The 15495-nt window shown below is 42.1% G+C and overlaps 1 protein-coding gene across 4 annotated transcripts in view; it reads left to right on the top strand.

The window, feature by feature from the left end:
* Positions 1-15495, top strand: part of fam168a (family with sequence similarity 168 member A) — a 28656-nt gene that overhangs the window by 2992 nt on the left and 10169 nt on the right. For 2 of the 4 annotated variants that reach the window (XM_030108109.1, XM_030108110.1), the window contains exons 1-2: positions 13553-13932; positions 14510-14601. In XM_030108109.1, the coding sequence (XP_029963969.1) occupies positions 13571-13932; positions 14510-14601 (454 nt within the window). In that variant the 5' untranslated portion in view covers positions 13553-13570. Of the gene's footprint in view, positions 1-13552; positions 13933-14509; positions 14602-15495 lie in introns of those variants that run through there. The other 2 variants (XM_030108111.1, XM_030108112.1) reach the window with 2 other exon arrangements.

The following is a 15495-nucleotide window of genomic DNA, read 5'->3' as shown; positions in this document are numbered from 1 at the left end:
CTGACTCGCTGTAAAGTATGGAGCTTTACAGAGTGCAAAAGAGCCAGGGCTTCTTTTAAAATGCTGGAAATGTTCTCCCGGATGACTGGAGCTATCGGTGAAATGAATCCTCTCTGCCGTCATCTCTTTTTGGGAGGGATTACTTTCTTTAGCCACTGACTACTAATTCCATTTAATTGAAGAAGCCTTATCTGTCTGGAGGGACTTCTGTGATATTACTCTTCTCATCCAGATGAACAAAATGTGAATAAACTTTGCACAGTTTAAATATTCGTTGTCTTCTTGCAAAAGTCAAACAGATGTGAGATTTATGAAATGGCTTTTAATGCAGCTTGAAAAAAAGGCAAAGCAGTGTTGTTGTTTTTTTCAAGCCCATGTACAATCTGTTTAAGTGAAATCAAGAGGAGTCAGGCAGAACTGCATCCATCACATGAAGATGTATTAAACACAAGGACAATGGTCCTCCTTGAAAGCTCCTCTCAGAAATGAGACCAGAGTGCACTCACAGCTTTCAGGATGAATCTAGTGTTTTTCTAGTTGTTTTTTTTTTTTTAGAGCATTAGAACAAGAGCCATCAGAAAAGAAAAAGATGATGAACTCAGCTGAGTATTAATCAAAGTGTTTGACGTATTTGCTCATTTTCTTTTGGTCGCCGGTCTAAGGTGACCCCTGTGTGCCATGCTAGAGGAAGGGGGTGGGTAACGCAGGGTTTTTTGGCATGTGCTGAGCGCACACTGGTGTGTTTGAATGGTGGGCCGCACAATGCCACCATAAAGCTGTCAGACTACTGAGAGCTGCAGTCACTTAATGTTACGACGGTCGGCGGTTCTATAAGACTCGTGTCTTTTCAGCACTTTATTCCCTCGTGCTTTGAGACCACTTCATGATTTGCTCGTCAGAGGACAGTGAGTGAGGCGCTCGCAGAGGACGGATTTCTCATCTTCAGCCACATTTAGTAATAATGCTGCTTTTTGTTTGTAGAGCCTTCTACATTTGTGTACAGATGCACACGTGTCCTTGGATTAACTAGCTGAGAGGCATCTGGCCAATGATGTGTTTTATTATTCAGCTGATGCTGCTGAAATTTTTTTTTTTTTTTTTTTCATTTAATGGCCAAACTAGAGTCAGCATAATACTTCAATTATTCATGTGATCATTTCTCAAAAAAGGTGTTCTCTAAAAGTGTAAAATTCAATGTATCCAGCCGTGACAAACATCTTCCCTCTGTAAACCTATGGCAAATGTATGGTGGTGGAAAATCTTAAAGAATAAATAAAAAGAAAACACTTTCCCTTCCCCACTTAGTGTTTGATCTTAACTCTGGTGTCATTCAGGGGTGTGGTGGTTTGAAGCAATCAGTTTGAAGGATTTCTGTTTAGAAATTGTTAAGCTTGATAAATAATTAATTATCAAAGTCATTGCAGATGGACGATCTGTTGATGAGCTCTCGGGTAATTCATAAATCTTTTCTGTTTTTGCAGCAGGTGAAATCTCCCATTCAGTAAAGCTAGTTGCTTCAAGGAATCTGCAAGAAATTACGAACAACAATACTCCTCATGGGCATTACATTACAGATTGAATGCTGTGGGCTTTTTTCTGAGGCACCTCTACTGATGTTTGACTTCTTTTGTTGGAGTGCAACACCGCTGAGGGTTTACAGAGGAAATGATGCACTACATTGTTGAAAATAGCCAACAAACGCTGCGTTGGTTCGCAGTGACATTTAGCGAACTTCCACCAGCGCAATCCTTCAACCGGAGAAACCATTTTTTTACCTACATCTGTGTTCAACTTGTTTTTCTAAAGATTTTTTTTATTATTATTGCTATATCTGTCTTGATTGTGAAGTGTCATCAGCTCTAAAGGTCATTTGCATCGCTGTGGGAGACATTCTCTGTTTCTCTTTGTTAAAAGATACTGATGGTGTTCGTCATGCTGTACCTGATTTCATTTTAATCAGCGCTGAGGTTCAGTAGGTGTGTATGTTACATTAAATGCATAGTGATACATGTAATTGTCTTCAGGGGTCCTTGTGTGTTTGTTACATTAATTGGAGCACACAAAATAAGCCGTCTTGGAAAAAGTCAAGTATGTATAAAATAAGATTTCCCTTCCAAGAGCTTTTTCATTCATGAATGAATTACCTTGAAATCCTCTTTTAGCTTTCAAACTACAGAAAGTAACTGCTTTTCAGAGCACGCAGCCTTTTTTTTTTTTTGAGGCGGGGGCTGAAAGCTTTATTCAAATAGTCATTGACAAAATGACTGAGGACATCATAAATGCTGCAATTATTGTGAGCGCTCATACCGATTGACCCGCGCATTGTGAGCGGAGATGTTCTGGCTGCACAAAGACCAAAGAAAATGTGCGCTCGTGTTAACACGTCATACATGTTTAATAAAAGCAACACGTCTGGCCAGCTGTCAAGGCTAACCCTGCTAGCATGATCTAGCTGACAACAACTGATGCACTGCCAGAACATTTCCACTGCAGCTCACCCTCTCGAATTTTAAATCTGGCTAAAGCTTTCAACAGAGTCCCATCGGTAATTGTTTGGATCACACGCTGTGCTTAAACACAACTTTCAACCTCGGTTGCACTCTACATGCAGAATAGTTAATTGTGGATCCATATAAATCACACTATCATGAATGTTCACATGCCAGGTAGTCACTGGGTCAGCTAGATCAATTAAATCCATTAATCACTCCATTATCAGGTGTGTTATAGCAGGATGGCATTTAAAGATGTAGAGATAGTGCCCCCCCCCCAAAAAAAAAAAAAAAAATAAATAAATAAATAAATTTTGGAGAGCCTCCAGTTCAGATTGTGTTCTGAACCAGACTAGACAGTGTGTTACAACTAGTGGTGATTAGTCTCATTATTGTGCGTAGGAGTTGTAAGTGCAATTTTACAGTCTTCACTTTGTCCACTGCTCTCTAAAAGTCTCGTGAGCAGCAAATGAATGACTGAGTCACTTTTGCAGCAAGAAAGGTTTTTGAAATGTAAAAAAACATTCACGATCCGACATCAAGCAATCGTATTGACTTTATGAGCATATTTCATCCAAGTGTTGGCTTATGACAGAAAGCATGGGGACCAGTGAAACCGCCAAACACACTACTGGGTATTTAATAGCAGATTCTGTTTGGCTTTATGTAGTCCTCTTTGCTCCGGACTGCTTTTGCAACCAACTCGTTTAGCGTCGGATCATAAGCTCATTGTTTGTTGAGCAAGTTTCAACATGCAGTCAGAGAAGATCTCCAGCGAGCTCGGTCTTTAAACATGGCTGGATGGCGATTGATCTTTGATCTCAGTGTGTCTGCATGCATGGCTGCTTGTACACCGCAGCAGGTGAGAGATGTCACAAGGAATAAAGCAGCGGGATGAAAGGTTGAAGTGATCCCCGGGGGCCATGTTGGGATGCATTCAGCTGTCATTTATGTTGGGTATCCCAAACCGAGTGCAGACTTACAGACGGACGGCCGCATGGATCAGTGCCGCAGGCTGACATTTTATTAGTGATGCCGACAGTCACAATTGATCGCAGTTTCTGCGCCGTGGTGCAGTACTGGTAATGGGGTTATCAGGGACATGAAATTAAAATAAACACAGCCCAACACGTCGTCTGCGCAGTAACTGCTCACATTTAAAGGTAATAGTGTTGACGTTAATGTTTGGGTCGAATTGATTTTAGCACAGTGTGGATTCAATGTAATGACCATTTTGTGGTCTGTAATTTGTGAGGTTTTTAAATGATGTCTGATCCTGGCAGGCATTCTCTTTTTATCGGTGAGACTCAAATAAATACAGGTGCAGCCGTTGGATGAGACTGAACTCGTTTTTACCAAAAATACAGGTTTGCTGCCTGGAAAAAAGGGGGAAAAAAAAGAGGGAGAGATTGCTTTTGGTGGTGTTGAGCAATTTGGCCACATCACCCAGTGTGGAGCTCCGGTTGTGGTTGGACATCGGTCGATCGCTCAGTTGGACGAGACGCATGTGAGCAAACGCAAAAATAAAATATATTTTAAAGACTTTAGGTTCAGAATACAAGTTGCTCCTTTGATATGCCAACACACACCTGTTTCTGAAACGAAAGCGATCCACCGCGTTTTTTGGTCGATAAATGTGCGACTGGAACATGTCGTCTCGGTTTTGAGTCTGAACATTCAGATCTGAGCTCCATCCACTCGTCTAACCAGGTGTGCTCATGCCGGCTGTTTTTCTGGCAGTCGGGGAAAAAAATCTACGTAAACAATGGAACTAATTATAGACGAATGTTTTTAATGGCTGTTTGATTCGAGCTCTTGTTTTTCTGCATAAAACAAAGTAATTATAAAATAAAACAAGTTATTTGCCCCGTTGGATCATAAATTCAGCGTGGCTTTTGGCTGCAAACATTCAGCAGATACAGACCTGGTTTAGCAAACAACTCTGGAAGAAAAGAACTCATAGAAAAAAGATATTAGGATATTTTTACCAGTTGCAGGTTTTGTGACATTTCATTGTGACATTAGACGGGCATCTCTGTCTCTTATGAAAAATAATTCCAGTATTATCTCCACTTGTGCTTACGTTAAATGACTCACATTTCTTTAATTGGCAACAAATACATTCCTTAACAGTTTGAGAATCTTCAGAGGACCCGCGGAGCTGGAATATAAAAGAAAAGCATGGACCTGATCCCTGTTGTGTGTGTTTATCTTTCCTGAAATGTCTGAGGCAACAGGAGATCAACTGGCATTGATCAGCACTTTTAAAAGCGCCGTCTTGTGAATAACTGCAACTGTGTTCAGAGAAACCGTAAAATATTACTGGTTGCTATTTTAACTACAGTATAATGGGTTTGTTTTCTCTCTCCTGTATTTGCCGAGTCCCACCTCCACCTCAGGCAATAATGTCTATCTGCTGTTAATATTGCCTGGAGGTATTGATTGTTTGTCTAGGGTTTAACTGCCAAGTCCTCGCTCATAAAAGAGTGTGTTTGCGTGCCCGTGTGGTGTGTGTGCATGTGCACATGTTTTTATTTTATTCTGAGAGTCAAATTATGCTCATAATTTCACAGAATAAATTTATTTTTAGATCTACTGAATGGTATACTGGGGTAATTGTACAAAACAAAACCAGCTCACACTGGCCTGTTGTTAATATATTTACAAACTAATGTTAACGGTATTGAAAAGCTATTAAAATTCAACATCCAACTCACGGTTTTATGAGAATTTTGGCCTTGTCCCTCGATGGGGACTGGATTGATGTGGTATTTGTAAATGAAATGCGGTGAACTGGTTTTAGCGGCCAGGCCTGTCCTGCACCCACGAGTGTGGTGTTTGCATTCAGCCTTGACCAGTATTATTACTGTGCACATCATGCCATACAAAGCCTGTTTGTGCTTTATTTTTTATTTTTTTCAACCTGAGGTCATGGTGTGATAGCAAGCTGCATTAATAGGCCTCAACAGGCAGGTAGCTGAGAGGGAAATGAGCCCTGCTGGTATATTCCAGAAAACAAGGAGTCTTAAGAAGAAAGCCTGCTTTATTGATCCCCTCCATGACGTTATTTCTCTGCTTTGAACCTATTCTATTCATAGTTAACCTTAACTACACATACAGCAGCGGACGTGCAGGCTTGCTCGGCGAGCCACAGAGGTAGAAACTATCAACAGAGGGATTTGAACCTGTGTACCACTGAACACAACCCCACTTATCCAACGTTTAGGCCTCCACTCTGGTTCTCTGGGAGAGCCCTTAAGATCCCGACTGCTGATGTTCCGCCATGAAGGACATTATGTGTAAAACTTTCACAACACAATTTAATAAGAGGTTATTGTCAAGATGGATTTACAAATAGAGGTGAATCTGTGCGTTAAGGCAAACACCTGAATACTCATACACTCTTGACTGTCACTTGTCTTAAATATTCAGAATTATCCCTCGACTGATTTTACATGATTAAACAAATTGGCAGTAACATGAAGTTAGTTATTCAGTTTGAGGACAGAGGCAAGGCAATTAAAAATCTGACAGCTGAGTCTTTAAGTCTTTCAATGCAACGTCTAAACGACTGGGTGAAAACTGACATGGGAACTGCATGAGCAGCAGTAAGTGTATCACACGCATGCGCGGTAACATTCAGCAAGTGGTGACCGAAATGCTGTCACTGACAGGAGCAGTGGGTCCCAAAAAAAACCTAGGGTAATCTGTTCTGAACATGTTTTCACGTTGGATGAAAGGTGGAGTTTCTTCACAAACTTACTGTTGAATTCACATTTTGTTGTGTTGCTATCCTAAAAATATCCTCAGTGGACTTTTACAGATAGATACTTTATTCATCAATCTTCAAACCTTTATCGTACCCTTTTTTTGTTGTCTGTGTGCTGTGATAATTCATTAAGTCATTACTCTGCGCCTTATTTTTACAAAGTTGTAAACTGGTAATGGACAGCTTATAGTGAAGACCCGAGTCGCTCACTCTCTTTATTGCTTGTAACCTCAGTGGAAGTGGTGCTATTAACTTGTTTCACCTTAAATGGTCCAATAAACTGTTATTTTATTATCATAACCAAGCTATTTAAATAAGAATCCTTATTGTAATGGGTTATGTAAAATAAAATTAAAAAAAAGATTGTTTCTGTATTTTTGTGTGCAGGACATTTCACTAAACCATTACTTAGAAAGTGCAACTTCTCTGTATGTCTGATTGTAACCAAGGTCCATGGCAGGGGTAGAAATTTCCATCGGTGTATCATGCTAGGTTGTATTTATTTAAACGGAACAGAAGTGGAAATAATTTCCGCTTTCACTGGGAAGCCACAGTATCTGCACATAATCCAGGGATGCAGGCCCATGAGGCGTGTGACTGATGAGATGATTTTGGAAAGGAGAATAGACGAGGCGGAGGAAAAAAGGGGGTGGGGGGGGGACGCTGTCCCGAAGTGCATCGTGCTGTCCTAGATCTAAAATAGCCCAGGGCTGTTAGCAGCTCGTGGCTGTAGGGCAGGTCTGATTGTGTGGAGGGCAAGAGGGGTTTCATCAGGGATTCCATCACGGCACCTCTCGGTGCGTCAGTCCTGGGCTTGATTATGGATATCAGTCCTCATCGTGATAGGCTCAGCGCTCAGGGTGATAACAAGAGCTGTGGACTGGTGGTTGTGATCTGGTAGTTAGGCTAAAATAAAACCTGGTTTTGTAATAAACTCCAAACTGAATATTGGATTTCTGTTGAGAGCTGAAATATTTCTCTAGAGATTGACTTTCAGGTTTTATCCAGAGTTGAACTTGAGCTCATATTTAAATCGATTGTTTTTGCTTTTTCCTCAAAATGTATTTGAAGTTCCAAGTTTGCGCTATTCGTCAGCCCCCCTCCTCACAGAAGTATTCATATTTTTATTTATTTTTTTGTCTCGGAAAGGGTTGTGTGTGGGCTGCACACTCGATGCTTTTCCCACTCAGGCCATATGGACATCATTTACCCGGAGACACTGCGATCCCACCCGGTCGCCAAAATGACTCAACAAGATCGACTTCCACTTAAATGTGCTCACTCAAAATTCAGGAAGTGATTGGATTACCTGACTGACAACTGAACAAGTCCACAGTTCAAAAACTGAAACTGATGTGTTGTGACAAACTATTTTTTGCAGCCATGCACAGACCTGAAAGTAATTCAGTTTCAGATGAAGAAATTCATAGTGAAATTCTATTGACTTACTCTGACGCTGTTTTCTGTTGCCAATATTAAATTTTCACTGTTAAAATTTGCTCAATTTTCAGGTGACATTTTCATTTCAGCTTTATCCTATAGTTAACAGGTATGAAACTTCCAAGCGCCACATATGCAAAGAAGCGTCCTCCTTTAGCGTGTATTGATGTCTCATTATTGCAGCTTTTGGAGTGAACATTGCTCTGTAATGTCAGCAGGTTATTGTCTTAGGAAACTCCATTCCTGGAGGTCAGACTCCGCAGCCCTGCATGTTTTCCCATGTCTCCCTGCTTCGACGCAGCTGATTGCAGTGAGGCTCGTTATCTGGCTTTCTGCTGAACCTGGTGATGGAACCTCCATGAGATTCAGGTGTGTAGAAACGGGTAGAAATGGAAAACATGCAGGGCTGCGGCCCTCCAGGATCTGAGTTTGAGACCCCTGTCTTAGGATTTCTCTTTCAGTTTCCTCTGTATGTGAGATGCTTTCCTTTTGCTGGATTAAGACACCCCCCCCCCCCCCCCCCCCCCCAACCCCTCCAAACACACACACACACACACACACACACACACACAGCTAAAAGCTGTTCAGTTGTATTCTCTCCCGTGCTGAAGTGTGATAACGCCCACTGGTTTTGATTTGTTGCTTAAAGAGTAGATGCCTGGTGAGGTATTATGTGGGAGGATAGAGTCGGTGTGGGGGTTGTGTTGTATTGTACATGTTCTCCAGGAATGGTAGCTCTTTGTGTGTGTGTGTGTGTGTCTCACAATCCTTCCCTCCTCCTCCTCCCTCATTATTACCTCTTCTCGTCCCCCCAGGCTACAGGAACCTCCCTTTATGGCGTGAAACCGTCATTATTGCTTTGATGCATGCTCATATTTTATATTGACACATACAAATTAAACACCAGAGCCTGATCTGAAAGATGCCTGAAATGGACACATGCCAGAACCAGTTGTGCTAGCATGCAGTCCTGTGATGTTCCTGCCTCTGGGCCGTAGTTGATGAGTTCAACCCAAATGAAGTCCCGCTAATGGAGTGTAATCTTGTAACAGAGTCCCTTGAAATAACTCCGGTTAAGCCATGGAGCAGAAAGGTCTTCTTCATCATGTCAGTCAGTGGGTAATAAATCTTTGTGTGCATATTGGAGCAAACAAGTAGTTTTGAATTATGAATACTCATGTGTTTCTTATGCACTTAAATGTAGGTACTGCTTCTCACCATAGTTAGTTAATACAGGCACATTTCAAAGAAAGAGAATGCATTCAAAAGGCTTTGCCCTGTACTGATACCACTTTTAAAAGGACAATGAGTGTATCAGTCATGAACCATGTATCAATATTGGCACTCCTGCCTCAGCAAGAAGGTCTCGGGTTCAAATACCAGCCAGAGCTTGGGGTCTTTCTGTGTGGAGTTTTCATGTTCTCACTGTTTGAGCGTGTGGGGGTTTCTTCCAGATACTCGGGCTTCCTCCCATGGTCCAAAAAAACCATGCATGTGAGGTTAATTGGTGATCCTAAACTGCCCCAAGGTGTGAATGTGAGTGTGTGTGGTTCTACAGTACATACATTCAGCCAGACGATACACATTAAAACTGGTTATAAAGTTACAAAAGCAGCATAGTGCAGAATTCAATGAGATGCATGAATTTTTAGTGTTTTTTTTTTTTTTTTGTCAGCTAAAACAAATGATGTATCTAGTTGTTTGCTGTTACTCTAACAGTCTTTTACCAGTTGCTGTAAAACAAAACATGTCATCACAAGGGAGAAACATAGTGACTCAGGCTCGTATTTTTAGTGTCTGCACAGTGTCTCTGTGATAAAACATCCGCAGGAGGTACTTCACAAGAGTTTGAGTCGGTTTTTGGTACAAATCCAATTTTCTGATAATGTTTTTCATCATCACAAAACCACTGACAGGCAACTGAAAAAAATTGTTATGGAGCACAGTGCGGAAACACGGCCATTGGCTTGATTGTCACAACCTACAGGAAAGTGCATTGGCTGTCAAGAGATCAGTGAAAGTGCTTCAAATCACACGTGTGGTTTCATCATCGCTGTCGGAGCACGCCGTAAGCGGCGCGCCTTTGATTGATGGAGGGGATGTTACACTGCAGTGAGCGCCGCCGTCTTCAGAGTCAGGAGTGTTTGTAGCAAGAAGAGAGGGGAGAGAAGGCACATAAATCAGCTTGGAGGGGGCGTGGAGGGGGGGGGGGTTGCATAAAGTGTAAAGCTGCTAATAAAATGTGTGCATCTCCATTCAGACAGCTGTTTTGAACAGTCAGTCCTCTGTGGCTACAGGCAGCACTGCATTCACACGGTGTTCCTCCCTCCGTCGCAGTGAGAGCTTTTTAATGCCCGTCTGGTACTGTGTTCGCCATAAGACCGGAGTTTGACACATCTGATGCATTTATGTGCTGATATGTAACATCTTCTCTCTCAACCTTCCTTTTTGCAGAACTGGTACATTGATGTTCAGTTGGACCATGAAAAAAAAAAAGGCAGGAACAGATAATTGAGAAGTTCATCTTAAAAAATGACAGTCACTTTCAAACATTTTGATCTTGGTGGTAATTGAATCCATTCTTTTTTAAAAGAAAAAACAATTGATTTAATTAAACTTCTCATTGAGATGCCGTCTTCACGATTTATAAGCTAAAACTGCAACGAAATCAGCCAAAAAACTTTTAAATCGTTTTGTGATCAAACTCTAAAATGAATCGCGAATGGAAAAATTAATGTTTCCATTGTATTCTTTGAGATCTCTTGTTTTTGTTTAAGTCTTTTTAGGGCTCCAGTCCTGTGGTCATCGTGCAATACTTTAATCATTCAATGATTTTAAACAACCTCTTGAAAAAAGAAAAAACAATCAGTGATCTGGAGCCCTGAGCTCCAGAAGCTGGTGATTGGCATTTTCATTAGTCTAGGTGTTTATTGACTATTTGAGGACTCTGGAACTGTAATGAGGTGTCGATTCATCGATTGGTTGATTGACAGAAACTATAATCAACAGTTAGTCTGATTGTCGGTTACCCCCTTTTTTTTTTTTTTTTTTTTTTGTTCTTCATTGAACAACTGTTAGCTTCGGTCCGCACTTTATAATTTTTTTCCCCCAATTTGCAAGCTAGACTAGTACATTTGTTTGGTCACAAAGGCAGTAAGTTAATGTCTTTCTCGCAAATATCTGTTAAACATCCTGATCGTCCCCACCTCCTGCAGAGAAAAAAAAAGCGGTTACGGTTGGACGGCCATCACGTGCTCTTTTCCTCACACACACACACACACACACACACACACACACACACACACACACACACCCTCATTAAACACATTGTGGTGGCCCTTCTTGTTCCTCTCACCCATTCACTTTTCATCACCTTTTTCTACACACAGATGCACTGAAGCAGACAAACACACCCGTCTCTCTCTCCTCTATTCAGGCCCTGCTTATGTGTGTGTAGAATAAGACCTCGGGGTCAGTATAGCCACCTGTCCATGTGTTAATGGGCTTTGTTCCCTAACGCCGCACATTTCCTCCCAAGTTCTTGCTAACTACCGTTGTATCTCACTCATTTTAGTCCACCAAAGAGGCTACAGTAGATCTGGAGGATGGAACTTTAAAACTTATACTGTTATGAAACCGTGAGCCTGATAAGTCGACCATCCAAAGCGTATACCTAACAACCTGCTGAACTTGTTTTTTTAATAATCATACTGAATCACCGGTGCTCCAATTTACTCTAATATGTTCTGAGACAGCAGGAGGAAGCAAGGGAAAATCCAGCTATTGAGATAAAAGGCGTTTGGCCACCAGACCTCATAGCTCGTCTGGGGCATTTTGTGCAGATCGACTTGAAAACATGGTCACGGATCCTCTCAAAAGGCTTTTCCACTCGGATCTGAAGACGCTTTTTCTTATTTTTCTTTCAATTTTAGCTTCAATAAAGTCGTGTTCACTTTGTAGCCATCAAAGTGTTAGATCTCATGTTACTGAGACGCTGATTAACACAAGAGCAGGAAGCTAATGATGAATAATACAAAAAAGAACAGCAGAGAGTAATGAAAGTCGGGAGGCTGAGCAGTACTACAGGAACAAATTAAGGCGCAGACAATGCAGCAGATTAACGAGGATTGTATTCTGAGCAGCATTCAGCGGTGGGTTAATCAATTCCCTGGATGCACTCTTCAGCTGGGAGACATGAATTTGTGTAATGAAGCGAAACTTTCTCGTCTCACTTGGCGCTGTAGTTTTGAAACAAAATCAACTGAAAGGCAACTCTCCCCACGTGTTTGTGCTTTCCTTCATTTGTCGGCATCTTGAGGCGGTTTGACGTTGGCGCTCCTGGACAGGGCTTTGAAATGTCTCCCTGCTTGATTCAGAGTGTCGCCGTTTGGCGTCACCGCCGTGCAGTGCCTGCCCAGGAATGATGGAACCAGAACTGCAATCAAAGACTGTTTTTGATGGTGGTGAACTGGCTTATGGATGGTTCGCCTCGAATTTGAAAAATACTGTTTTAGGTTGATCTAGCTCACCCATTTACCTTTCCAGCACTAGACAAATCTTTTTTTGGGTGGTAGATTCTTTCTTGAGATTATTTCCCTGTATAATCCATTGTGTTCATCTGAATGAGACGTAGCAGGAGATCCGGGGAGCTGTTGGGTCACAATGGGTTTCTAGAAATGTGTGGGGTTTTTTTGTGTGTGTGTGTGTGTTATTGCAGCATAATATTTGATGCCACTCGTGGAGACAGCACACAACAAAGATAGATTTAAGCCCCTTACCTCACTGGGATGTGGCAACTCGTGACCTGCTAGAGACATGAAAATACGCTAATCAGTGAGTGTTTCCACTTGGGATTTTGCTATCTTATGCAGATATGTTAAAAAAAAAAATCTCCCAGAGTAATTTGTATCCAAATCTCCCTGTAGTTCCTGGTAACTCTTTACATTTGTGAAAATGAAATTGGTCATTTTCATACAAGAGTGGAGAAATCCTGACGGTATAACTACGGGTCTCTCCCTGCTTCAGAGTTAGCGGGGTGAGGACCCCAGCTCAGATGAAGACCTGACTGACGGGCTGAGGCCTCTTTTCTCACATTGTCTTCTCTTTTGCAGAAAGGTTTGAGAAATCCACAGCTACTGAGGCTCTTTTGCCTCCTAGAAAAGTGACACAACTTTACACGTGATCGAAATCTAAGCGATGCATTAGGAAAATGCAAACATCTAGAAATGTTTTGAGATTGTGTTCGCAGTCCAGTGAGATGGGGCCGTCGGTGCCAGACGGACCTGTCCTCATCACTGCCATTACATTCTCACTCCCATGTCTCAGGGATGCAGTAATAAAGATTAACACAAGGCACATACACACACACACTGAAATAACACGCGGCTCGCACACACCACCTCCTCTTTTCGTTCCGCTCTGTTTGTGCAACACGCTTGTGGTTCTGGCTCGTGTGTGTGTGTGTGCTGGATCATGCTTACTACTCATGGCTTGGTGCAAGAATTTTGTGCTATATTCCGTTCTCTGTCCCGTTGTGTTGCTCTGTCACTTGCCCGCTCACTGTGGGAGTGTTGTGCCTTTTTTTTTTTTCTCTCTTTCATTGGCTGTATTGATGTTGTGCTTTGCTGCTTGTACCGGTTGTTCTTGCACAGCACGTCGCATACGTACACTCAAATTCATGCTCATACCCCACGCTCGCTCGGACATGGACACTTTGTATCGTACAAATCAGAGGTTTTGGTATCGACCACGCAGAAAAGACAGGTCGTTGAGAAAACTCCATTCAAGGACCACACACACAAACAGAAAATACACAGAACAGTCTATTCTTCTTCATATATACACAATTTTGTGTCAATACACTCACTATATGACGTGTAGTAAAGTTATTAAATACATTCACAGGTGGCGAAAGGCAGCAGTTTCCACAAACACTCACCGCAGCACACAGTCTAAATCACTGTCTCCCCTGCTGCTGTCACTAACATTTGCTGTTGCACTGGTGCTTGCTTTTTTTGCAGTTTTTTTTTCTCTTCTTCAATTTATTTATTTTCCCTTTTTTTTTTTTTTTTTTTTCTCTCCTGTGTTCATTGTAATCATGACCTCTCGCTGTTTTAATTTCAGATTTGCATATCCACTTCCACTCCTTCCTCATTTGCATACAGCAAGAATGGCGAGCGGGCATCCCACAGACAAATTCAGTTTCATGTATCAACCAGACACGCACAAGAGGTACGGGGCACGCATGCACACACACTCACCCACCACCCAACACATACACATGCCGTTTCACAGGCTCGCGCTGCCGACGAGCAGGTAAGTGGAAGCCGTGGCGGCGTTCCTCGGGCCGCCTTGCATTATGGGACACGTAGCGTAAACCGTCCACTCCGCCTCTCTGAAACCCTGACTGGGAGAGCTGGCCCGGCCCGTGTCGGTGCTGTAGTGGAGGACCAGGCTTGTTTGGTTAGCTGCCCTTTACGCCACACAGGAAATGTACAATGATTTTGTTGAACGGATCCAAGTGTTTTCTTTGATTGAAAGAGTTTGTCTGTTTGTACGTTCTTATGTTGAGCCTACTTCAAGGCGAGGATTCAGATTTTTGCTTCATGCTGGCAAAATCCCTCCATCTGAAGTCGTCTTAAGTTTGGAATTAATGTATGTGATGAGTGTGTGTGTTTGCGTGCTCAAGAATCAGAACAGTTTTCTTTCCAAGTTACATGGATTATGTTTATTGCCCTTCCATGTCTGTCATCTTAACCTTTTCGCCTCTCTTCCATGTCCTGTGTTCCCCTTGCTGTCTTTCTTTCAGTAAGAACAGGTTATCTTCAGCTATGAATCCAGTCTACAGCCCTGTTCAGCCAGGCACCCCTTATGGAAACCCCAAGAACATGGCCTTTACTGGTGAGTACAGAGTACACACATGCACACACACACACACACTTTTATTTCAGTAAGAACCATGCAAAAATGTTGCTGCTATTACTGCTTTCAGTCAACTTTCTAAGGAAGTTGAGATTGTTGACGAGATCGAATAGCTTTTATGAAAATTGTGCAGTGAAGATGCAGGTGGTGTTACTAGACAACCTAAATAAAAGGACTGTCGCCATGACAGTGTGATGCCCAGTCACATTATTGGCTTTCTGTCCCTGAGACAGCCGCAATACAGGAGAATATTTACGCAGATGGACGCCGGTTCTGTGTCTGAGATGCAGTTCTGAGTTTAACCTTTGAGCCTCCACGGATTGGCTTTAAGAAAGGCTGCTGACCCACTCTGACCTTGGATTTGAAAAGATTACAATAAAGCCAAACACTGGCGGACACCCTCGCTCTCACCAATCCAAAAGCAAACGCCTTGAAAATATGAATAATGGGAAGATTCAAGGTTTTTTTTTTCTTTTTTTCTTTCCAATGTGTTTCCAAGGATCGACCTCTGGGATAGAACATGTTGGATATGAGACAGTAGGAGAGCATTAAGAAGCAGAGGTGGTGATCACGGCGTGGAGCTGGAGCCTCACTGTTTCTCTGCTACAGCAAAGCAGCGCCAGTGTGTTCTGTAAAATCTGAGGCATTGGCTCGTCTTTTCTACTCCGAAGTGTTGCTAAAAATGTACCAAACCGAACACTCAGTCTCACCAGTATTGATGTCTAGTTGTGAGAATTTTCAGAAAAATACTGCGATGAAATTAATTGATTTAAAAATTGTTATGAAAGATTAGATAAAAGGAAAAACAGGCTTCGTTTGTTCAAGGTCAAATTCTTCCAGAACTCAAGGTGACATACCCTCCTTCCCATTTTT

This window comes from Salarias fasciatus, chromosome 14 (genome assembly GCF_902148845.1).
Source record: "Salarias fasciatus chromosome 14, fSalaFa1.1, whole genome shotgun sequence".
NCBI lineage: Eukaryota > Metazoa > Chordata > Actinopteri > Blenniiformes > Blenniidae > Salarias > Salarias fasciatus.
Note: the sequence above shows the minus strand (reverse complement) of the source record. Positions and strands in the feature narration are given on the sequence as shown.